Raw genomic sequence first — 26959 nt, forward strand, 5'->3', positions numbered from 1 at the left:
AAGTTGCCTATACTCTACTTTTTTGATTCAGTCTTCTATCTCAAAAAATCTAACAATCCTTACTTGTAGTTGTTTGCTCTTAGAGTAAGGAACTCTTACCTTTCTACAAGAAGTCAAATTTTGGCCCTGTGAATCTTCCACATTGCTATCACTGAGATCATCAGTTAACAGCTACATTATAGAGAATTACATTACCTCCTAAATTCACATGTTATCCATAAATTCAAACCATATCTTGCCTGTAGTTCATGTCCTACACCACTGAGTATGTCCTATTTTTACCCCAAATATCAAATGCTGTAGTACTTTTCTATATTATTGCCATGGTTTTATGATTTTTGGTTATTGGTATTCCACATAATATCATCATGTAGTGCACTGGGAGTTAAAGAGTTAGTGCTCCAGTTCTGTGGATCATCAATAGAAGAGAAGAACTACATGCCCCAGAGGACTTTGCATTGTTCTGTTTCCATTTTCCATTCAGAGGGAAAGATAAAAACTGTCTGCAGATCATGGGATGTCCCCTTTTCCCCTTCTGCTCACCTCTGCATGGGTGCTCTCTAGTTGTCTGCCTTCAGCATTAGAGTAAGGCCTTTGGATTTTGGACACTCGCTCATTTTATCTGATTTATTAGCCTTATTTTAATTATATTGTATTATATTGTGTTACCTTGTATTCCAATATCTTATTTAGTAAATTAGTTTAGTTTCTCCTCAGGTCATTGCCACTGTTTTGTTTTTAGGCCCATCTCCCTACCCTTTCCCTTTTTCCCCTTTCCTGAGTTGTGGGTCCGTGGGTCCCCCTGCCCCATTAGTCACAGAACCAGGCTGAACCTGCCCGTAAACCACTGACATTCTTGGTGGAGGATGAGGGCATAGGCAGCCTTGGCTGGGAAAAGTATCAAGAAAAAGAAAAGAAAAAGACAATATATCAGGCATGAAAGAAATGTATTGTAGATTAAACCCTAAAAAGATATTGTAGCCTTGTCTTTGACAGATGTATTGTATCTACCACTAGCAGACATGGCTGTCTAGTTTTCATTTTGGCAAATTTTACCAACTTATCACATCCCTACATTTTGAGTTGAACTGCCAGGTAGGGAAAGGAGAGATTCTTCTAAAATCTTAGAGAAATAACTTGTGCATCAAGTATTGTAAGAGCTGATAAGCGAGCCAGTGTTCCCAGAAACTTTGCGATATTTAACAGAATAAAAGTGAAAACCCAAAATTAGTGCTAGGTGCCTATGTACATGTGAAATCATTTGCTGGTATCTGCTGATACATATTGATCAACCATTAGAAGTGTTGGTGTTCTTTACCTTGTGTAGTTCTGACTTTTTTTGGGGGGAAAAAAAAAAAAGCATTTCTAGAGACAGGTTCTTTCAATCTTCTTTTCCCTTATTCAAACTTCCACTGAGCAATTCTGAACAATTTTGACTCTTTTGAAAATGAATCACTGCATCTTGCACCTACCGCTTAGTCTGAAATCTCAAACATCCGAAGTCGGTACAACTCACTTAGGGAATCAGTACATCTAATTCCCACAGCTGTAGAGGGGAGAGTGCAAGTGTCTCTCTTGTTTCAAGTTATTGTTCTTATGATAAAGACTTTATCTAAGCAACTTTCACTTGACTTGTGGATTTTTGTTGTTGTTTGTTTTTTTTAAGGGATCTGAAAGACTTAAATTCTACCCCTTAGCATTAGTGTCTAGAGTTAAAGAAAAACATTCTCAATTCATATTCTAAATTTAGCAATGAGTAACACTTTCATGAGAGTTAAACTTGGCTCAAAACTCCTTGTCAGTGTAAGTGGTTTCATTTGAATTACATGGAGTAGAAAAAGTCAGCTACGTCTTTTCTCCCAGGATTGTAGCATTCTTCAAATTCATGTACAGGAGTCTCTAAAATTAAACGCAAACCATCATGCAAATATGTAAATATGTTCACCTAGCTACAGGCTAATCAGTAGTTAAGTCGAGAAGAGATTTTAAAATAACATTCCAAAAGACAGCACAGAAATTATCACACAATTGATACTCTACGTGCATCAGATAGGAGAGATGTTTACATTGCTATCATTAGCATAATTGAATGTATTTCTGCATGTTCAAGTCATCTGTAAACTATGCAGAAATGCTTTTGTAGTTCTTTTAACTAAGGTAACACAAAGCTTCAGGCAAGCTGCAAAGCTTGAAAGAGCAGAAAAGTTTCCAGAGTAGTTCCAGACTATGCTTAGATTAGGGCTAATATTTAATTTAGCTTATAATTTGATACCAAATTTTCAGTTTAAAAGATGCTCTAAATCTTTATTCACTAAAGATCTCACTGAAATTTCAAAAGCAATAACCCTAAACTTTAAGTACCAATTTAATTTTTCAGTTCATTTTTCTTGAAACTATAGACAGTTATCACGTATCACATTTTTGACAGGTTGCCCCACATACGAATTCACTTTTCTGTACGTTCCTTCTTCAAGCAATTAGAAACTCCCCAGGGTTTATCTTTCATCCACATTATTGTTCTTTACATACTTTTTGCTCCAAAAACCATTGTTATTCTCCCTTTAGAGTCTTTTATACGTACGTTTTTTCCCCCTCACCTACTCTAATGAAATTTAATGAAGTTAGTCTTGGGTCATGAACCATGCTGTGAAAAAGAGAAAACTTTATGTCAGTGAGATATGTAGTGCTAACACAGATTATTTTCTCAAGTGTATGTCAGTCAGATAATTTGACCTATGGTGAGAACAAATACAAAAGCATATGAGAGCCCTCTGAAGTTACGTTATATACAGAATCTGCACCACTGCTGAAATGAAGGACGAAAGGAAGACATAACATAAGATGAACAGTGTTACTGATCATATTAACGTGAAAAAGAATATGAAATAACTTTCTCAACTGATTTTCAAACTTTTAGGGAGTAACTTACTGCAGTCTTATCTGCAACAAAACAGCCATTTTTGCTCATGTTTCTTCCTCGCTTTGGGTATCAGCAAAACCTAGCAAATAGCTGGCAGGCCTAGAATTGGAATAGATTCATTTTATATGTAGTGGACAAACAGAATACCAAAGTTCATACAGATAGATCTTAGAGAAATCAAAAAGCTTTCTTAACTATAAAATATTCCGCAAGCAGAAAAGGCAATTTCATTTGTGACTAAAGCACTAGACTGAATATTAGGGTTTAATCATCTCTGTTCTGCCATGTGATCTAAAAGTAGGTTATTTCAATGATACATTTGTCTCAATTCTTTCTCCTTAGTGAGATGATAAAAATCAAATCTCCTTTGCAAACTTTTGGATGTAAGGGTGAGAAGTACCATGCCACTATATTACTTTAATAATCTGATGAAATGGGAATAGTTGATTTTAAAAAGTCAGTGAACATTCAAAGTTACAACAAAACATTCTTGGCACACTTAAGAGTAGCATTTGCAAACGACTTACATGCAAGGAATCAACAAGCATTAGAAGAAAGAGTATGTAGTGGGTTTACTCTTCTTCAAAGAAACTTAGAGGGCATAAAGTGACACATAAACATGCTTTCCATACAGCAAAAACCATAAACTACGGTAATTACATTTTAAACTTGATAGCAAATTTTAAACAAAGTACCATTTACTATTCCTGCATAGTTTGCCTGTATAAAATGGTTGGATTTTGTTGGTGATGGGTATTGTTTGTGTGTTTTTAATCAACTAGGGACCTAGAAAAGTCATTTTTCTAACGTATCTACAGATAAGATTCAAATAAAATATTAAATAATTTACCTCACAGAAAATGCATTTCAATAGTGAATGAAAAATGAAGGATTTGCCCCTTCCTACTGGCAGGAAAGAAGCCAAGAAGCTGTATTTTCCTTGAAGCGGTAGAACTTGCCTAAAAATCAATGTACAAGAAGGCAGTTAACTACATGATAGTAATACTTCCTTCAAAACTTAGTGATGACTGAAATGGCAGATATTTGTATGAATTTTCTTGCACACAATTTACAACATCAGAGTAGCTAAACTATTTATTTCAGAAGAACTCACACATACAAACATGATTTTAGAAAGTTCATATTCAACAAACTGTAATAAAAGTTTGTATATTTTAGTAACACAACTTTCACCAAACTACATGCAAGAAAACTATTCAAATTGCAAAAAAGCATCCTGGAATGTTGATTTTAGCAAGTTTTTTTCCTAAGTTCCACTTTGTGCAACTAACAATATATCCTTTCAAAATTTTAACTCAAAATACAGACTTTTTTTAAAAGGAATATCTAAGGAGATTAAATACAAGATGAGACTATTTTTATAAAATACAAAATGCTTGACTTTTTAAAAAATACTCAATGTTTCTAAAATGTTTTGATAAATTGTCATAAATTTAATACACGCTCCCTCCAATTAAAAAAAGTGGTTCTGAAATTAAATCAACAATTCCCTAGTGCACCCATAAAGAGAAAAGATCAAAAGCAGTAACTGGTATCATTCCTTCCAGTGTTAATTAGTAATCGAAAATCTTAGTTTCATTAGTACCTACTTTGAAATAGTCGGTTTTTTGGTTTTGGTTTTGTTTTGATAGTGGAACAGGATGTTACACAGACAAATCCTGCAGCAGAACTTATAAAATTAAGCAGCTTTGAAACTGCTTGTTTTCATCACAGTTACAAAAGGATATGGAAACGCGTTATTTTCTTCCTTGAAGAGGTCAGCTTTCATTTGGACTGAGTTGCATACACTGCATAATTCTACTGGCCAAGTAACACCTTTTTTCTCCATAATAGCTCAGGTATGTCTGATAATTTTAGGTAGAAATATAAATATTAGAATCAGTTCCTTTGTAGAGTACAGAAGTTGACAGATCCTACTACTTGGATCAATTGCAAGTCCTAAAAAAGGATTTCCTGCATTTGGAATGGGGGCAATGGAACCTGTCCATGTTTCAAAACCAAGAAGAGTAAATGAATGTCCCTTTATGGATTTCAAATGTCTTCCATTCATAATTTACTTCACATCTTTAACACCGATTCCATTTCCACTTGCGTTATCACAGCTGAATATTTCCTTCATACAAGGTAATCAACAGTATAGCAGCAAACCCCGTCAGTAAACCAGCATTCTGAATAAGGAAGAATGTGAGATCCATCTTTCTTCCTGTCACTTTCTCTCTCAGCATATCATTCATCTCCGGGAACTGAAAAAGCGGATAATTATAGGTAAGTATTGCCATCTTGTGGTAGCATGTGTAACTTAAGGCCATTTCAGAACTGAAACATATTGCTGTTTTGGACTGAGTACTAGAACTAACAGAGGATGAAGGCAGTCAGAGAATAAGCCACCCTAGTTATACTGAAAAACTATTTCATCAAGGATGGAAAACTGAAATGGAATTTTGCTTTTCTTCTACTGTGGTCTTGTCTGGTTGGCTCTCATGCAAATTTCTATTTTTCATTTGGCCCAATTATTGTTCCATATATTGCTAGGAGTAGCTGCCCTTGTACTGCTAACTGTTGTGTTTCCTCCTTCACTAAAATGGACTGAAGTCTTGGTTTGGGAAATAAAGATTAGGATTCTTCTACTTTATCTGTAAGCAAAAGAAGTGAAGCTGAAAACATGGACAGCCTCTCAGAAACAAGAAACCTGTTACAAATAGAAGGTCTGGTGGGCTAATAAGGTAGTGGTAAAGCAAAGAAGAAAGAAGACGAATGATGTGAAACTGGTGGTAACATATGCTATGTTATGTTACAGTGTAATGAAGGAATTATTTTTTTCATAACAGGCATCTTAATGGTACAATAATAGCAAAGGGTGGCTGTTTATTACAGAAAAAAAAAAGATACCTCCTCTGAGAGTAAATGGAGGTGGTGGCAGAGGAGGACTGGTGATAAAGGTCCACAGCAACAGCAGGGGGGCAATTCAGGGTATGTGTTTGTTGCAAATAAAGTCAATCGCAGATGACTTTTACTTATGTTTGTCAAAGTTTAAAATCTTTTCCTGCTGTGCTGAAAGTAGTATAGCCAGAATGCAAAGACTCTGAAATTTGGTTTCAGTTCAGAGGTCTTCTGTGGGGATGACTCAGAAGTTTCATCTTTCCTTCATCTCATAAGGCAAAAAGAACTATTGAAGGCAGTGCAATTCTTGAAGAACAGATTAAGGAAAGGGGGAAGTGGCCAAACCTTCCCAGAAATGAATCCAGAGCTCTGTGTTCCTCTTGCACAAGAGGCAAGAACAAAAAAACAGATTAGCTTCATGCCATATAGCAAGGCTCATGTGTGCTCACACACCTCAGTGTACACATTCTCACACTCCCGCAGCTTCATCATGTGATGATTTTACTAACATGGAGGCTAGATTGTGCCAAAATGGAAAAGAACAGGAAAAAGAAAAGAAAGTAGATGAGACATTTTTTGTTAATCCTACCTGCTTCTACAAGCAGACCAGAAGTGTGTGAAAATCATAACAGAAAGTGGAAAGGCAGATCCTGTACAAAGCACCCTAATTCAGACTTGTCAGAGGGGAGAAAAGCTCAGACAGGTGGCTGATACAATCCAAAAACCTAGAAAATGAGAGAGATGCAGGAGAGATGACGCTGGAGGAGAGGGTAGAGAAAGAGAGCATGCAGAGCAATACACATAAAGAAAAGAGTGTTACCTTCTTCAACAGATTTAATAAAAACAATTTTAAATTGAGCCACACTAAATTTATGCCATGAGTTTTGCGTATCATAGCTGAGTACACTACGATTCATTATAAGAATGTAAAACTAAATGAAAAGTATTAGTAATTAAGGTACTGCACGTTTAATAAAGAAACTATATTTAACTCTAAGATTACTACTTATAAAATCCTCTGTTATTACCTAGACTACTGTAGTATTTAACGTAACAGCCACAATAAACATATAAGAGTTCTTAAATGCATGCAGAACGCAACTGAGGCTCTAAATCTTCTCAAATTCAGGCCTTATTCCAGTTCTACACCCAAATAGATTCTTATGTGACAGGTGGAAACACCTTTGTAGATACATCTGATCCCTTAACACTTCAATTAAACATAATAAAATTTTTAAGTCTTGAAATATCTTTTTCATTTTGAGATAAAGCATCATTTTAAGAGCAACTTACGGAATACTGCTGACTGCCTGTGAAGCCAGATTTAATTATTAACATCTAAATCTGACGTGGATTTTAGCACAATTTCTTTGCCTTATATATTCTTGCATACTTTCAAAAATAAATGATAAACAGACTGTTTTAAACTGAGTTCAGCAAATCACAGGTATTTTGTTGTTGTTGTTTTTTAGTCTGAACAAAGAAGCAAGAAGCTAGATCTGATACATTTTAATTTAAACCAGAATGGAATTTTTTACCTGAGCAACTCCAAAATTACTGCTGAGGTTACAAATACACAACTAACTCAACTCTAAACAAAATATTTAATTTCATTTTATTAACATTTTTTTTAACATTTCTCTTAGCAGATGACTTTCAAAGAGGCAAGTGATTAATTTAATAATAAAAACACTTTAAAATGCTGAAACAAAATATTTAAAGATTTTAATTCTTCAGTGAAAACTACCCAAGCTCGTGAAAAGCTTTCCCTTATTTAAAACTTCCTTTCAGTAATATTCTGGCCAGCCCTAGTTGTGAAATCAAAGGCTTTTGTATTTAATGAATAAGCATAATTATTTGTGCACCTCCAGTAAGGTTATAATTGACTATTTAACATCTAATAACAAGAAGTAGATGATTCTAGCATGAAATGGACAGAATACTAATTTCCATCAGAGAGACTGTTTTTGAAGTCTTTGTTTCCTTGAAGAAAACTGAATGACTGAAAAATTAAATTCTTTCTCACCATATCTGCCAGAGAGATGTACAGGAACATTCCACCAGCTACAGCAAAAATGATGGTAGGAGCAAAGTTGTTGCCTACTAATATACCAAGAGCCATCCCAATGTAACAGGAACACGCAGACAGAAAGTTGAAAAACAGAGCCTGTCGAATACTCATTCCGGCATTAAGCAAGATGACAAAATCCCCTAAAAGAGAAAAAAGAAATGAAAGAAGAGAAAACCATCTGCAGCAAATGATACTGTTTTCTGATTTCAATGGAATTAAGACGCAAAAGATACTATATACCATTATACAACTTTCAGTCCACTGCTGTTTTTCCTTCATTCAAGTAAATGATGAGCATTTCCCTTCAATACTAAGGTAACTGAAACATTCTAAAGCAATTAGGTGATGCAGAACTTAACTAAGAGTTTGAGAACACAGGACTAGCCATAAAGAAAAAAAAAAGAAAAAACACACATAGGACGGCACATATGAACAATATTCCTGTCCACAGCAGGTGGATTGGAACTAGGTGATCTTTGAGGTCCCTTCCAACTCAAGCCATTCTATGATTCTATGATTCATTGTTCATTGATTCATTCCCAGCTTCCATCCACCCACATTCAAGAATTTCCTACAGTAGATATGTATTTTAGTACTTGGGAAGATGAGCATTTCAATGAGCATTTTTCCATTAAATTGTCTAAATTTCCTTTCAATCTATGCTAAGTTTTGGCAAGCATAACTTCCTACACTGGTGGTTTCCACAGAAATCAATATGTTGAATGAAGTTTCTTACCCAGCTCATGAGGAAATTCTTCACACAAGATGGCTATGGAGGTACTAAGTCCTTGAAATAGAGACAAAGTGAAAGAAGCACCGATTGCCAAACCGTCTAAGAAATTATGTACGGCATCACTCAGTGTTACCATCCAAGCAATGGTTCCAATCTTTGACAGTGGGCGCCCACCGAGACATTTACACAAACTGCCCTGGACTGCTTCTTCCTGGAAAAAAAAACATGATAAAGTAATTATATAAAACACTGAATAAAGAAGCCAATGAAACACACTCCTGGCTTTAAAAGAACGCTGAGCATAAAATAAAGCACTAGTACATAAGGATACCAGAATGTTTGGTCTAAGAAGAAGAAGGCATAGGTAACAGCAGCAAATGTTTTCTGTTTCAGCGACTTAAATTGAAGGGCCTGATCACCTAACTCTACAGCTTTATCTGAATGCTGTCCATCTGAGACAGAAAAAAATCCAGATCACGGTGTCTGAATGTCTCTCTGGATGTCTTGCTCAGAATAAGAGACTGCCAAGGATTGATAAAGATCTTCACAGCTTCCACAGCCACCTCTATTAAGTGCGTACAATAGGAAGGATCTGATCACTGTGATTGAGAGCATCTGTATTTCCTACCTAAAGAAGACCTGGACCAATTACATGCTGCTGCCAGCGAATCATGTTAGTGACACAGCCACTACCAGTTAGTATCAGCCTGCTAGCTACATGGGAACCTAGACACATATCCAGGTAGTCCACTAATTTTATTTCTAATTTTGATCAATGATAGTCAAGTCCAGCTAGCAAAATCAGTTTTTACAAGTTTCATGTTTAGTAAGAACATACAGTGCTTATTTCTGATTGTGCAAGTTGAAGTCTCATAGCATGAAAACAACTGGCTAATATAAAACTGCAATGTACGTACACATCAGGGCTCTCAATCATTCCCCCCAGAAGTGGAAGTAATTTATCTGACATCATGAAATAATGAAAAATTTGATGACGATAGAAGGAATAGCCATTTCAGCTGGGAGCACAAATAATCTTTGCTAAAAAAACCTCTAATGATCCATTTCGATAAACTTCTGTACGCACATATATTGCAGTTACATTATATTTGCAAACATTATAGTATTCAGGGGAAAAAAAAGAATTTGCAATTACGGATATTATTTTATCTTTGCAAATGCTACCACACAACTGAAGTTTGAACTTTATGGAAATATAACAATTAATGAATGTTTTCAAAGTCTTTAATGACAGAGCAATAAGGTCTGTCTCATACTTTGCCCACTGTATTCTTATCTGACATACCGCATCCTTCTATATAGGAGCTGCCTTGGGACAGGACGAAAGTTCAGATCAGGATTTCCAAGTCAGATGTTTATTGAATAACTTGGAATTTGTAGCTAATAAAGCCCTGGTTAAGAAATGGCACAAGTGCCATAAAGCACTGTTATAATTTCTATTCGGTGCATAACAAGTCCCAGATTTATAATTTTATGATTTCAAATGAAAAATGGCATAAAAAACAGGGAGCTTCCCTGCAAATTGAAACACAGTAGAAATGATGTTTATGTCTTCATTTCTCTGAGGGCTGCAGGGACATAACAGGCTTAGCCAAGAGTTATATAAAGGACTCATTTTCTACTGCCAGTTACACAGGTGAGAATTCCAATTAAACTCCAAATCATTGCATACATATTTATAACAAATATAAAAATCTGATCTCAAGGACTTCTTTGTTAAAATAAATACTTTACAAATATACACACTGAACTTTCTCTGCCTCTATGAAGAAAATGAACATTGGGTAAGAAGATAATGTTAAGAGTTAGCTGCAGAACTCATGAAGAACTGAAATGACTTCAGAAATGAGCTGAGGCTTGGGTTATCTATGGACTTTTTTTTTTACCTTTTTAAAGTAACTGCAATTAAATCAGGATAAAAGTATTGATTTAATTGTAAAACTATTTTCTTGAATGAATCTTTTAAACTTTAGAGAGAACTGTAGCTTAAAAACTATGAATCAGATTCGGAGAGACTTCTGATGTATGTATGTGTGGCTATCTGCCACTTACTGTGTAGCTTTGAAGTACAATTCTTGCCTGTAATCTATTTCAGATAACGACAGGACTTCTTTCGTAAATCATATAAAGTACAAGGACATCGCTTGTCTGGGTTTACATTCTGAACTTTACTAGGTTATATGTCCAATGGAAATAGACAAATGACTAATACATATTCTAAATGCTCAAAGCAGACTACCGATAAATTTACCTTACAAATATGTGGGCTTCAAAGGCAAAAATGAACAGTGTCTGTCTCTGCAGGACTGTTCCCTCTTCGTCATGGTACTTCAGAAGATGTCACAGAAGAGACACCAGCTAAGGAGCTCTAGAACACCCAGCGGATCTATCAGGTCTGACTTTTATTAATTATTAGCACAGTTCTGTATTGTTTAGATCACCACAGTTTATGGTAAACCAAAGCTAACCTTGCTATTTTTGCCTTTTTTTTTTTTTAAACTTTCGAAGCAATGGTCTCTTCTTTGTTTCCAAACTTAAGAAATGATATAGAGACTCTCTTATTTTATCTTATGTTATCTCACCAGGTTACTATTGCTATTTCTAAAGAATCTCTGACTCTCTGAGACATAAGTCAGAATCTCAATCTGTTAAATGCTTGCAGAGACAAAAGAGTAATATTCTGCAGGTTAGCAGAAGATCCAGTAGCAGTTAGGACAGAGCAACACCTCTCTGTTTCAAACACCTTCCTTAGATATCCTTTAGCATCCCCTGGGATTGCCAAAAGGATCAAGAATAAACCCTAAAATTGCCTAGAGGGCATAAATAAAAGTCACCGTAAAGTTTTATTATACATGTCTAATGTCACATGCTTGGGACTACAGACATTTTCAGCAAGCAGTCTCTGAAGCAACTTTAAGAAAAGTTACTGTTGTCAAGCAATGTAATTTTAATAGCAGATACAAATAGTAGATACAAATTCTGGGTCAGAACAATAGAGACTTCCAAGGTTGCAATTACTGCTACAAGTGAAATTTGAAGGTATGCAACTAATTAAACATTTACATTTGCTCTGTCAGTCATACTGTTCAGGTTTTAATGCCTTCTTCTGTTTGAAGAGGTATCTGGATCCACATGGTTCAAAACAGCTACTGCACTCTGGCACAGTCAGACTCCAGCATCCACCCTTATAGCCTACGTGACGCTTTCTGTCCACATTGTGTTTGCCCTCTTCCTTGAGCTTTGGATTAAGAGGATATTCAAATTCTACTATGTATATGTTGGCTTATCCCAAACGGATACCTAAGCATCAAAAGCTTGTACAATTTGATGCTTACCTACTCTACTGCACTACCCTGTGAAGAGCACAGGCGGTAAACCAGAAATCTTTACTGTGAAAAATTTGCCTTAGCCATCTTACAGTTGTTGCTATGGTTTTCCATTTTGTTTTTGTTTGTTTGTTGCTTTTTTAAATAAGGGGCAGTACTGCTCCTCTGTGCACAAGGAAAAGAATAAAGAAGATCACCAAAATTTTCTTCCTACTTCTATTTTCTTCTCTGACAGAAGGAGGTTATATTTGTAGTATAGAAACAAACACAAAAGTATAGAACAACAAATCTGCAAAAAAAAATATTTAAACCAAGAGGAACAGCTACTATCTCAACCTATAATGCTTTCATAATTCCCACAGTATCTAAATATACTGGACTAGCACAACCAGCATGGAAGTTATTGTACCGGTTTTCCTCATTAAACACTGATTCAGAGAAACCAAGTTCTCAAACTTAACGTTATATGTTAGGAACACAATGTGGATCACATAGCATTAAAACACACTTTAAACAAATCAGTAACAACAAAATCAAAATTAACAGAATTAACTGATTAAACATTTACCTCTGTCCTACCTGCCCCCACACTAATATCTACTACCTTTTTTGGTTGGTTACCAATTGAATCCATTGTTCAGCCTTCATATTCTTACCTCCCAAAAACCTATACTTCTTCATAGGACTCAAGCAACTTAAAAGCTAAAAATGTAGAAAAACTTCACAAAAGTAATAAAGATTCATACTCTCTCTTCCTTGTATATGCTTATATAATAGGTAGGAATAAAGCAGATAATTTTCATACCTGTGCTGAGACAACACTGATGCTGTCAAAACCAAAATTTCCATTGCTCTCTATGATGGCTGAATTTGCAAAACAAGTCACCCCATTGCTGGATGATGGTGGTTTGCAGGGGCTAGTCTTATCCTTAGACTGATTCTGTTCACCATTTTCTAAATCATTATGGCCAGGCTAGATGACAAATAAATAAATTGGTAGCTTATTAAAGAAAAGATTAAATAACAAAGAAATATAGACCTAGAAAGAAAATGCACTGGGCATCATATTCATGTTACCTTGCTTTCAATACCAAGTAAATGTTTAAATGAGCAGCAATAAATCTTTTAATATTTAAAATATTAAATGAACTTCAAACTTATTTAAGTTCCCAATCTATTTCTTAATTTTAGCTAATCAGAGCTAGAAGTCCTCAAATACCTGTGGGGATTTTTCATTGTCAGAACCTCCCCAAACCAAATGCCTTGACCATTTGTGATCAGCATTTGCTAGTTATTCACAGCTGTTTACCAAGTAGAGCTGTTGCCAAAAATGAAGTGCAATTTTTTTTTTCCTTGTTTTTCATATAGCTATTGCAGACAAGATACAATCAGATTTACATTATTTTCAATAGCAAGATCAGTTTGGGAGCAAAGACCCAAAGCAAATTGAGAGTAGGGACCGAGAACAGTTTTATTGGCAAGACATGATTAGAGAGTCCACAGAGTTTGAGAGGCCTTTCTCTGAGACGAATTCAGTCTCATCCATGTGGGCACAGAGAAATAAAGTACTCTGACATATGGGCAGAAAGCAGAGCCAATTATCCATATTGTGTAGTATTTGGATAATTGCAGTGCCACTAACGCTGGTTTGTGTACCAGAGCATGGGGAAACACAGAGCTAGTCACTGCAGGTGAGATTCAAGAACTGTCAGCACAAACAAATTGAACTTTACAGATGCACAAGAAGATGTATATGTTACAGAGATTTTGCCTGCCCAAACAGGAGCTCCAGGGGTGTACTCCATTCTCTTCAACTTTTACATATTTCCACTTTTTTTCTTTTGATATGTTTAGTTAGCATACTGCAGACTTGACCCTTGAAAGCAGTTAGAGCATATGCCAGTGACAATAGACCACACACACACCTGGACTCTATTTCCAGCTCTCCTTGTAACTTCCTCAAAACAATGAGATTGCTTTACATCTCTATATGGATTTTAAACAGATGTATCAGAACACACTCAGTAATGCTGAAATCTTCAGGAAAAAAAAATCCCACATCTTATTAAATTATCAAGAATCTCATAAAATATAACAGGTACTAAAATATAACAGGTATACAAGCTAAGCCTTGCACAGTTAGCCTTTTGTTACCTGATTATAGATCTTCAGTATCACTTTAAGAATCCTTTCCACAAAGAAGAGAATATAGAATCCACCAAACACAGCAACTGCTTTCTCAATGTAGTTATCTACATGGGAATCAAATCCAAATGCCTAACAGCGAAGACAAAAGCAATGCAAATTAGACTGCAATCTTAGTACATTTCCATAACAATTTCCTCCACTACACACAAATACTCCACAAAAATATAGACAGTCTTTCTACCAGCCACAAGTTTCAATGAAGCAGAAGTTATGAAAGATCCTGATCTTTCTAGATTTTTTTTCAGTTTGGATTAAATGCCAGCAATGTTCTAATACAGCAGAATTTTACATGCAGGATGTAGTAGTTAATTGCAAAAATAGGAGGTCTAATTTGGAACAAATTTAAGACCACTAGAATTTTATCCAGTCCATTCCTCTTTCTGTCTAGAGGCAGAATAACCCTTGGTCTTTCCCAAGTCACAGCAACACATGGATTTTGATGGCTCCGCCCACCCAGACTGAAAGAGAGGGCAGCTAGTGTCACTGATGGCCAACCACAACCCCCTGGGGTTACAACCCACACCACTGCAGCACGCTTCCGGAATTAATACACTTTAGAGACTATCACACAAAAAAAAGTAAAGATTTTCCTTGCTTACCTCTGGAATGAGCTGGAAAATTGCATTAGAAAAGAGAGTACCAACGGCCAAGCCCACAAAGTAGGTTAAAATCTTAGGGAAATAAGACTTCTTTAAGAGAGGGGTTAAAATAAATCCCAGAAGCGATGCCAAGTTAATGATAGTCACAGCTAGGAACCCAAATCCCCAAACTGTGGATAAAAAACAAACAAACACAGAAATATCAAAAATTTTACCATAAAATCCACTTAGGACTGCTTGTGATTTTATGATTTTATATAGCATCTGAATTGACATGGAATTGGGAAAAATAATTGTTCCCTACTTGTAATTATACTTTACAAAGATGAAAAAAATATATAAATGCACAGATATTTAGGGCATATACCCACAGAAGGGAAATAAATGGACATATTGTCTGGGACTACCATATTAAAAACTGAAATTGGGGGTAGTACAATATCTGGGATATATAATATCTGTTGGAGTAAATCAGATCTCTTTACAGTCAGTGAAGATTAAAAACTTGGACTAAAGTCAACAGTCAAAGTAACTGCAGCATAGGCTTAAGATGAAACACCTTGCTAGTCCCAGGGTTAGATCCAACTGTCATTTACTCTTAAAGAATTCCAAGATAGAAAATCTGCTGTCTTGGCTGTAAAGTCCTCAGAAGTCCTTCCTGATAAAGAATGATTCCCTCAAATCATCCTGAGGTGGTAATGTGTTGTTCCTAACATTCCTCCTTTTCCTATCGTTGAAAGTACTTCTGCTTTGCTGAAAACACAGTCCATCACTACTTATTAGACATGCAAGGTGGTAGATACCTAATAGTAGAGATTATTAAAATAGAGAAACAAAAGCATATAAAGAAGTTGTTCTAGATTTGAGATGGATAGTTTCAGATTTTCTGAGTTCAGACACCAGGACTTGTAATTGTTTTGGTGTCTGACTTGCAGGTTGTAGGAGTTTTGCTGTTGTTTTTTTTATAAGTATCAAAACATTTTGCCTCTGCATTTCTACAGTTTTACCCAGTTGCATCTCAAGTCCCTCTGAGTACAAAAAAGCCTTAAGGGTTGCACTGATAAGGTCTACAATGCTGCCTCAGGCAAGGCCACAGAAAAAGAAAGATATCCACATGGACAAAGAGTTTGTCTTTAAAAATCAACCACGAATTATAATCAAAGCTAACACAACGTTGGATATATAAGAACAGTTTGGTATAATCCAGAAAGCTGCATCAATATAATAGCCTCACTGTAAGTTTTTATATATGTATGTAGAGAAGTTACCACGAATTCCTTTCTGCATAGCAGAAACAAACAGATCGGATTGCAATCTGCAGCCCAACTTTCCTGTAACACTAGATCAGCAAACGTACTAGACCAGATTCATCACCTGCAACTGGGATTGCTACACATCGTTTGCACAGAGACATGATTTCTCTGTGTGATGAATTTCGTATTGTGTAAAGAACAGGAAGAACAGAAAGCACTAGAAGCATTCAAAGCATTTGCAAGAGGCACGTCAGTGCCAAGTAAAATATTCACTTGCCATTTTTTAGAGAGAAGGAGAGACAGAGAGGGATAAACAGACCACTAGATACGGTTAGATTCACTAAGTAGCAGAGGAGCCTCACTTCCATTGCAATACAGGACAGTCAAGATTGTAAATGTTCTTTTGAAATCAAATCTAAAATAAATAAGTGCCATTATGAGACACACACTGCCATTCAGGATTACCATAGAAGAGCGAGTCTCTCAGTTTAACACAAAAACAATTCCCACACATTTATCCTGTGTGAAATACACATTTTAAACTGAGTTAATAAAACCAAAAACAAATAGAACATCTATCGGATATGAAGCATTTAGGTTACCTGCCCAAATTACTTCACCAGACACAGGAAATTAGAACAAGTTTCAAAAATTATGATTAAAAAACCCTGTCATTACTAATCACTTTCTATAACAAAAGACAAAGAGGTTAAGTTCACAAACCGTGTGTGTAAAACAGTGGATGCCAAAATGGTAGGAGAACGGAGCTTAAAAGCAGGCACAGAAAAACAGGTTATTGCCAAATTCTGAAAGAAGTTCTCACAATACCACATGCTTCTCTAACATATGGTCTAACACTCGTGCTGGCACTCTTTGTTCAGAACAGCCACATGTACTGGGACACTTAATGTGAAGGACGTGCAATAAATGAAATACTTGTCATCACTTTGTATGCTTAATGCAGCAGGAGATGTCTCGAGGTACAAAAAGAACCTGTGTTTGCAAGTAGAGATATAGTCTAATTCACTGGTATGAATTAGCCCCTTTTGTAACCACAGAGAAAAGTCAAGAAAAGACTTTTTACTTCCTAATACACCAGAGATTAGTGGGACCAGAAAGCAGATGGAGTTTTGTTTTTATAATTCTGTTCTAGATCAAAGGCTTTGGAATTTATAATAATAATAAATCAATGTGTTATTACCCCATGCTTATACAATTACGGGAATTTTTACTTCAAGAAAAATATTGTAAACTGGGGGGGAGGGCGAAGTGGTAAGATTCCAAGAGAACCAGTGTTGCCAAAGTTGCTTTATTGCTGTATTATAAAGCATATTCTACCATATCATGTACGCACTGTTCTCTTAAAATGGTTTTTATTCACTAGGACTTGATCCATACTAAGCCTTCCGTGAGTGCATACACCCTAGAAAACAGGTTTGTCTGACATCACATATCAGAGCTGAGCACTGAAACACAGTCTACCCTGAGACTGTGGCATGGACAGCTTTTGCCATCAACCACAATATCAGCCTCTAGAACTCCAGCCTCAACAAAGACACTGCCAAGATACCAAAGCACGAGAAATCAAAAAAAATAGACGGCAGGAGAGCAAGTCCTCCTCAAAACTCTATTGCTCAGTACTATTCCTTACAAGAAATGGGGACCCCTGCTCTAGGCCTTCCTGAGGCAGGCTCTTGCTCCTCATTAGCCATTTCCTAAAAAGAAGAGGAAATCGGGATGCGAAAATCTTTTTGAAAAAGCGAAGTGGATCACATGGAATCCCTTGGGCTTGGACAGAAGGAGTGCCATTGGGCATTTACAACTACTTCATACAGCTCTGTACTACTCCCTATTACATTTCAGAGAAGTGAGAAAGGTAGGAGGAAATGAGCATGTCAGCTAGGTTAGATATTAGATGTACGAACCCCAAGGAAAAAAGATATACCATACACTGTCTTTTAACTTCTACTTTGCTTAAGCAACATCTTTATATTGTGAGTAGCTGCCCCATGAAATTCATCGAATTAATTCTTCTGTGTGCCTTATCTGTTCATGTTGTGGAGGACAGGATATTCTTAAAATGTGTGAGTTCCAAAGCAGAAAACTCAGAAGCACAGCTGGAAACATGCATTGTGAATTTTGCATGATGGACAGTAATCAAAATCAACTGCTTTCAATATTGCCACAATACAGATTCATTTTTTATGGAGCAGGGATGGGGGGCAACACATAAACCTACAGCAGGATATACATGCATTAAAGCCTACTTTTGGCACTGGATCTTTCTGTGAATCTCCCTGTCACAGTCTCACATGCTTGTGGTGTTTAAAAACTCTAAGCATGGGCCTTGCAGATTTCTTGTGCTGCAGGCAAGGGAGGGGCAGAGAAAACACTGCCTTGCTTATCTATCTACTGGACACTGCTTCTGAGCCATCCGGATAAAAGAAAAATAGGAGCAGTGGTCTAAATGGCTTAGCTGATCAACTACAGATCAACCCTTCTGCATACAACCTATCCAAACTGTGCCCCCCAACAATAAATAAATAAACAAAAGATAATAATAATAAAAAAAAATGAACAAATCCTACACTCTGGTGTAGATACTAAAACCTTCGTGAAAATATGTGCCCTCATAAGGTATAAATAATCTAAAACAATCATGATAAATCGATGCCATAATGTCAGTGATTAATCAAATGTAGTTCTTATTATTCACAGCAATGGGTAAGTTTTAGGAATGATCAATAATTCCTAATAAATATTATATTATTTATAATTACTTATACTAATTGAAATGTTACTAATGCTGTTATTTTGAAAGTTATGAAAACTATTGCAGTACCTCTGCTAATAAATACTATCATTTGGCACATGCTCATTCAACACCTCATCTTTTACATCAAGTCCCTGGGAACAGTGAATTTGGATATCACACATCTGATCCTTACCAACGGACCTAGTGACTTTGTCAACCAGCTGATTCTTCTCTGTCCTGTATTTTTTACCATACTATAAGGTTCCATGCAATCTAATCAGAGTACCAATGAAATAACTAACCTTGTAAAGAATGTGGTCTCGATGCATCCACAGAATTTTCCTGATGATCACATGGGTGAAAAATTAACTGCTGCAAAACAGCAGGACATATTGTAGAGAAGTCTGAATTTGATATGTGACTGCTGTTTGGTATCCCATGCAAAGAAAAAATTTCCTCCCCAGTCAGGCACTGCAACAAAAAGGATTTTTGGCAATGTTAATAATAATAATAAAAATAAACTAAGTCATCCACAGAGAAACCCAAGAATTATGACATGTAAACACTCTAACACATTTTCAAAGTAGTGTACAAACTCTTTGTACACTGTGCATGAAAACGTGACAGTTGCTTAATGTGAAGCAGAAGGGAACTGAAGTATTTTAAGATAACTTACAAATCAGTGAAACAAATTTTACATTGGCATTTGCAAATCTTATGTCCTGTGAACCAGGACAGTTAAATCTTACAATATATTTGGAAAAATAGCTTCAAAATAATTAAAATCCCATGTAATTACAAAATAATTACATTTAAGAGTAGATCAGATACAATTAAAATCTTAGCGATGGAGTAGCATCAGAAAAGGATTGGTAATTTAGTGACTGCTTACTCATATAAATGACTGCTTCTACTTCACAGAAATGCTTCATATTATTTCCTCAAATTAACTGTTCGAGAACAGTCAAACGTTAGCAGCATCCAACATTTTTCATTAATTTTATAGCAATTATTATTAACAACAATCATTGTTTCGTAAAACCACCCCATACTCCAGTGAAATCCACTCCAACTTTGGATCTTCAATTTGCCTTCAGCTTAGGACACAACAGTACCTAATGGTCAAGGATAAATGTGCATAGCTGTGCTAAACTAGGCCCGGTCCTTCTCTTGGATATTTTCAACCAAAAAGATAAAGTACTTCAACAATAAAGTACTTCAAATACATATTTATGGAAAAATTGAGTACTTTTATATTAATTGTTTCATAACACTAAAGGCTTTCATTTAACTGTTTCCACTTATTCACATTCACATTCTCCTGCAATGGTCAGTAAACAAATAGCATTATTTTTTGGCTGCAAACTGAAGTAATTTAACATGCTGATATACAACATACACATACTAAGGATGAGTCTCAAGACAAAAACTGTTTTCTTTCTATACGGGACACCAAGTCAGCACGCAACGTGCTCTGTAGTGTATCTCAGTGTGACTACAAGTGTAGAGCGCTGGAAGCCTTAACAAATTACAAATGGTCACTCCCTACTCTTCTCAGTTTTACTAGCCTTCAGATTCCCCTGCACTTCTCCAGTAATTCGGGATTATTTATAAAGCAAATTTCAACTGGAGATGAGCCAAAGTAACTACAACTAATTCATTTCATCTGAGCTGCCTCCATTTCCATTAATAAATGTTTTTCTAATACTGTCCAAAAGGTGAAAGGTATGCACATATCATTTTCATGTGACTATTTCACTTTTAGCTGAGAGGAAAAGAACCACTGGGCCAATTCAAGTGACTTCAGCCAAATTATATCCAGAATGTTTCTTCCCTTCTTCTTAAATGACCCAGTCTAATGGGTTTTTTTGTCTGTTTTAAAGCATGTTGACCCATTTAGTCTCGATGGTACTAGTGCACAGAGAAATCATCACTGAAGATAGGGGGTTTTTTTTACAGCTCAGTAGCTGAACTTCTGAAGCTTTCTAGACTGGTTCTGTGTCTAATCAGTCTACCCTTAAATAATGTGGAATATGTGGCTAATATTTCCAGCACGATACAAAGAGAGGATGGTTGTGGTCTATAGCAATAGTTCCTATACTGTACTGCTTGTATGATCAGCTAGCTCACAGAGCCATTCCTGGAAGACTGCAGTGAATGGCTATTAGAAAAACAAGCCAGTATGCTCTGAGGTTCACAATGCAGCCACCTCAAAGATATTTAGCTATCTCTTTCCTAGAAATATAGAATGGATGACTAGTAATTTTAAATACTAATATATTAATATTAGTTTACAAAAGAAAACAAATACTTTTTTTGGAGCAAAAACATTAATCTGGCAAGCACAAGTTAGTAAACTTGACTTACAAAGAAATGAGAAATTTCATCAGACAAGAGCTCTTTTATGCAAGGGCAAGAAACAGCATTTTATTTAATTACTATTATTATTTTGATCAGGGACAAACCCAGATGATAACAACTCCTGTAAATGATTCATTGTTATGAGTCACCTCATCCTCTCAGCAGCTCCTACGTTCATCCATGGGCTGAAAAGCAAGATTGTGTGAGTTCACAGACACAATCTAGAGACTAATTAAAAGATTCAATCAGTTAGAAGCCTTGGTTTGGAGCAACTCATGTTTGCACACTGCAAAACTGTATTTATCTTTGGAGGATAAATATATTAAGACAATCACATTGCTGCAAAAACTCAAGCTATTTATTTTGTAAGACTGATGACGTCCTGGCTCAAGAAGTCTACCATCATGTCCGTCCCTTGCTATTCAATAAGCCTTGTCATGGTGCTATAAGTGAGATGACTGGCTACAACATGACTGTCACCAAGTCTTCCACTCCCAACTTCAAAGAAGATACAGCACAAGTGACCATGTCCCTGAACTGACCAATACAGGATTTTCTTTTAAGACTTTAAATGAAACAAAGTGATGTTCAATTACCTACAATCTTTTCACATCAGCATAGCATATATTTATAATTGGAAGGTAGACACCAGATCACCACATTATTTACAGGAAAGAATGAAATAATTGCTCAGACAAAAAGCCTTTTAACAGAAGAATGAATAAAAAATGCTACAATGCCAACCATCTTGTAAACATTCCGTTCCCTTTTCTGATTTTCTGGTGTGTTCTTATCTTTGCTTTACCTTTATCTGTAGCATTCCACATGTGAAGCACTGAGATATCCAACAGCAACCTGTCACTGCAGTTTCTAGATGTTACCAGATTAAATACTAGGCCAGCCCACACTAGGGCTGAGTACTGGGTCACACAGTAGCAACAGCAAAGAAGGAAAGCAGTACTTTTCTGAGCATTGTTTGTTTTTTTTTTTTACTCAGCCTGAGCCTGGATAAGGCAAAATAAACACAAATAAATATGCTTTTCTCAACTTTCTTCTAACAAATTAAAGCATTTACTACTGATGTAATGACAGATTTTTTTTTGTCACACATCACAGGTGTGAACTGGATGCTAGGAGATGATCATGCATTCAAGAAGCAGCTCCCAGTGAGAAAGAGTCCAATGGTATGAAGCTGCTTGAATACATTTGTGTGCTTTGGGGATTTCATACACACCTCGACACGTTTGAAGTAGCTGTTTATGTGGGGAGCTGAAAAATATCCATGAACACTGAAATTCACTGGAGATGTTCTAGAACTAAGATATGTACAGAGGAGAACAAAAAAGCCTATTTATCTTCACACTGGCTAGGCAACGTCGGATGGTGGTGATGGATCAAGACCATAAGCCACACACACTGTCAGGCCATTCATCCTTCTTTCAAGAAGCACCAGCAAACTAGTAAACACTACCAAAATAAATAAATAAATAGCAGATACTAGCCCGGTTCTAGTTTATCCAAAAATCAAACTTAATGTTCTGATTCATCTTGAGGTGAAAATGCAAAATGTTTGATCACTAATATCAATAAAGATTTTTAATTTATTTTGTCCAAAGTTGTGTTTTAAAAATAAAATACATTACATTAAGACAATATTTAGGCGTAACAAAAACTGGGCATAAAAACAGTTTTAGAACAGCCAAAGTATGATTTTGGCACCTACTGACTACCCCAAGTATAAAATAAAAACAATGTTAAGGGGCTATCAATGACAGAAGATAAAGCATAGCTTTGTTTTTACATCTCTTCCTAGCAATATAAAGGATGTAGTGAATAAACAGGCCATCATCTATTATATTGAAATCATTACCAGTTTCATAGCTATTTGTAGGACTAAAATGTGTTGGAATTCCATGGCGAAGTGTGAAAAAACAGTAGTGAGTAGGATTTGAGTTTCCTCAGTTACCATTATTTCTCTTAAAGAAAGTCTTAGCCTATATGTTAAGGAAAGGTGATAACAGAAAAAACAGTGAAGAGCAAAAAAATTGCAAACACAAAATAACGAGAATTATAAAAATGCTCGATGAAAGAAAATAAAGGAGCAAAAACATGAGGAAATGAAGACAGCTCAATCAAAAATTCCAAAACATTACTATAAAAAAAAGGGGGTTGGGGGGTTGTCTGATATGACACATATATACAAAAAAGTGTCATATTGGACACCTTATGATGTAAATAACCATGCATGCCTACAAAGCTTTACACAAGTATATGTTCAAATCCCATCATCAACAAATTAAAGCTTTTTTTCCTCCTGTCTTATCTTCTCAAATCAACCTGGAATAAAAGGACAATACTAACAGAGACTTTCCCTTCCCGCCAATTTTTGAAGGGCTCTGTCACTGCCCCTTACAGATCTGCTCTCCACTAAAAATGACCTCGGGCTTGGATGAGGGGCCCTTGATAGCGCAGGGGTGCGTTATCTTCACTGAAAGAAAGGACCCGGAGTCATCCCAATAGCTCCGGACACTGAAGTTAGGAACTGAAAGTCTAAGATAACCCTTGTTTTCTCCTACAGTCAGATATCTATGCACCCTCAATGGATGACCCAGCCTACCTGAAAAAGACATGATTCACCCTCCAGAGGTACTTATTTTCCTCCATTGAGATTCATGAGTTTGGGCCTCTGGTGCCTTACAACACACAAACCTAGATTAGGCCAATTTCTTTTTTTCCAAAATCAGTGGATACTCAAAATTATAAGCTCATAATCACGAAGTATGAGTCACAGTGTCAAAAATGGCCACGATTTACTTTCTTCACACGTCTTCACACATTTGTGGACAGCACTGCCCTAAGTCACTGATATACTTAAAACCTCTGAGTTATCAAGAACAAAGAGGTTAAATGCACTTGCCTAAATGGCTGAAAAGTCAATTTTAAGAATGAGTACAGGTAAATCAGGATACGCAGGTAAGTCAAGGATACGCATTTCAGTATGGCACCCTAGATATCTTTCAAAAAAGACACAATTAAAACAGATCCGTTTAAAAAAAAAAAAAAAAAGATTGTTTCAGTTAAGCTTCAAATGATTAATGGGGAACAGTGTTGACAGAAATAAGAACAAGCATTATTTTTTTTTTCTCTGTGGTCTGTGTACGAGGGCTACGTGCTTTTGCAGAGGGAAAACCTGAAGGACTAAGGGATCTACTAGTGTTTAAGCCCTTTTTAAGAAAGATCCTTTTCACAACTGTATTTAACACTGCAAACTTGTATTTAGCTCGTGTGGCAGGAAATGATTATACACATTTTTTTAATACACCATGTTGGAACAGTGTTTATTTGTGAAATTTGAAATAGAAGCAGTGACTCTGGGAAATACCGCCGCGCTTATACTGAATACTACGTTGATTTCAGTGGCATTAACTTCAAATTAAACCCCTGGTCAAGGGAAAGACATCAGAATCACACTGCTTCTAAAACAAATAGAGTTTGTACAAGGTTTGCTTCCGTTACTGAGCAAGAAAAGGAGCTTCTGCTCCAATCGTTAAAAAGAGTCTCATGGTCCTCAGAAAAGTGCCCCTCTGTTTCTTTCAGGGTTGAACCAAACCAGAGCAAACAGCCACCCCTGCTTTCCTTTCGTAAGGACATCTCCAGCAGCCTAAGGATTCCCCTTCAGGGAAACACACATATTCTCAGACAACACATAGATAGGAAATTAAAAGTAACAACACGGTCTGAATTTTGTATGGAGACATTACACGGAATAAATAATTTCACGAAAAGGGATCAGTATTCCAGTAATATTCAGTCAGTACATTAAACGCTGTTTTAAACAGCTTTCAGCAGATGAACTGATGAATGTACGCTCTGCACTCCATTTAGACTTAAGACGTGGAAGTTTCTGAAAGTTTCTTCACGCAAGTGATGACCAAGTCCCTGCTATCACACAACAGCTTTACGTTAACTTGTCCCGAAGTTGTGCTTACATAAGACCCGGAGGAAAACTCTAGCAGCTTCTCACGGGCTGTTTGCCTACGCCAAACACCAGGTGGAGCCGACCCCGAGGGCAGCGCGTAGCAGCCCCCGACGGATGGCAGCGGCTGCCCCGCCGCGGGCCGCTCCCTCTGACCGGTGCCGCAGCGGACCTTCGCTCCCTTCTTCCCTCCCTCCCTCCGGGGAACCACGGAGGCTCCGAGCCGGAACCCCGGCCTCGCGCTGCAGCCCGGCCCTCGCGGCGGTACCTGTACCTGGTTGTGGTGCAGGTGGGGTAGCGGCAGCACGGCGCTCAGCGCGGGCGCGGCGCCCAGCCGGCTCAGTAACGCCGAGAGCTGCCCGGCCGACAGGCTCCGGTTGCTCCCGAAGACGCGCAGCACGTCCTCGGTGAAGGTCGCCTCCGGGCTGCCCCGCACCGCCACCCCTGAAAGCATCTCCGCGCCGCGGCGAGTGCGGCCGGAGCGCGGCCCCTCGGCGGCCCGGCGGGGCGGGGGAGGCGGCGGCCCCTCCCCGGGGGGCGTAGTGGGGAAACGGGGCGGCCCCGGCGCGACGCCTCTCTGCGGTACCGCCGGCGGCCGCGGGGTAGGCTGCGGCACGGAGCCGTCGGGTACGAGCTCCGGGGCGGACCGGCCTTCCCGAAGCACCCTACGTGCGGGCTTCCCACCGCGCTCCCCACCGCGCACCTTGCGGCCAGGAGCGGGCCCGCCACCGCTGCCGGGGTCCCGCGGACAGCCGCGAGGAGCCCGCAGGCCAAGGTCCAGCTCCACGTTTAGCCCCGCTGCCCTGCCACACGGCCCCGGCCGTGCTGTCCCGGCGGCCGAGGCACCCGGACCTTGGAACACGGCGCGGCAGCGCCCGGCAGCTCAGCTCAGCTCTGCTCTGCTCAGCTCTGCGCGCCTCTACAGCGGGGCTCCATCCGCGCCAAACAGAGCGTCCGGTTCCACGCGGCCTTCTGAACGAAAAAACGAGGGAAGTCGTGAGCGGTCGCAGGGATTCCTGAGGCCGTCACCCAAGTGGGTTACATACGAGTCCTCGTGCTGCAGGACAGCGGCGGAGCAGCAGCAGCTGCACAAGTCGCTCAGGTTGCTCTGTAACTCCCTGCTACAGAATTTCACGTGCTCTCTCGGAATTGATACATATCCCTGTAGCGAGCAGTATTTCGAAGTTACATTTTTAAAGCAGATTCTCATTTGAACCTAAGCGGGCAAGTGCTGAGCTGGATGAGCTGACACACCATCCCCGATCCCAATTTTTCCAAAAGCAGCATTTGCACAGTGTGCCAAGCAGTCTGGGTACCAGCACTGTGATGCAGGCATGGTTACCATACTCCACCACCAGTGACACTCATTTGGATAATTTGTCCACAAAAAATACCATACCACAATGCACAAAACATCAAGTGGGGAAAAAAAAAAAAAAAAAAAGGCACAGGATAACCATCGACCAGAAAGGTCCAGAGTGCAACAACCACAGAAATTCTGCTATAGGAAGACCTAAATTCTTTCTGAATTTCAGAGCCTGAGCAGCTGAGGTACTTTCATGCCTCCTTGGTGGTTGGCTGGTGGAGGCTTAGGCAGCCCCTGGCCCAGTCCAGCTGCTCATTGCTCCAAATGATAGTACCCATCTGCCCGAGTTGTACCAACAGGAGTGGCTGAAGATGCTCCACTCTACGCACAGCTCTGCTTACATGGGCATTTTTGGTATATCTGATATCTAACAAGTTTTCCTCTGTTATGAAGGGAATCACAGCATTCTTCTTTCAGTAGATGAAGAGGGTCCTTCAAAACCATGCTCTTGAGTGTGCCTATTTCTAAA

The 26959-nt window shown here is 37.9% G+C and overlaps 1 protein-coding gene across 3 annotated transcripts; it reads right to left on the reverse strand.

The window, feature by feature from the left end:
- On the reverse strand, positions 3989 to 25821 carry SLC39A8 (solute carrier family 39 member 8). 3 transcript variants are annotated; one of them, XR_002438376.1, is made up of 9 exons: positions 25399 to 25647; positions 19090 to 19258; positions 14780 to 14949; positions 14127 to 14249; positions 12778 to 12945; positions 8629 to 8836; positions 7848 to 8032; positions 6411 to 6546; positions 5049 to 5184 (listed from the first exon to the last, which is right to left on the reverse strand). XR_002438376.1 is itself a non-coding variant. In XM_021396065.1 (8 exons), exons 1-8 carry the CDS (start codon positions 25576 to 25578, stop codon positions 5038 to 5040), a joined length of 1350 nt encoding a protein of 449 aa, XP_021251740.1. In that variant the 5' UTR covers positions 25579 to 25821; the 3' UTR covers positions 3989 to 5037. The 3 variants fall into 3 exon arrangements, 2 of the variants coding, with proteins under 2 accessions (XP_021251740.1, XP_021251739.1); XM_021396065.1 differs by lacking the exon at positions 6411 to 6546 and having other exon boundaries at positions 3989 to 5184; positions 25399 to 25821; XM_021396064.1 differs by lacking the exons at positions 6411 to 6546; positions 25399 to 25647 and adding an exon at positions 21954 to 21983 and having other exon boundaries at positions 3989 to 5184.

Source organism: Numida meleagris, chromosome 4, assembly GCF_002078875.1.
Source record: "Numida meleagris isolate 19003 breed g44 Domestic line chromosome 4, NumMel1.0, whole genome shotgun sequence".
In the NCBI taxonomy this organism is placed as follows: domain Eukaryota; kingdom Metazoa; phylum Chordata; class Aves; order Galliformes; family Numididae; genus Numida; species Numida meleagris.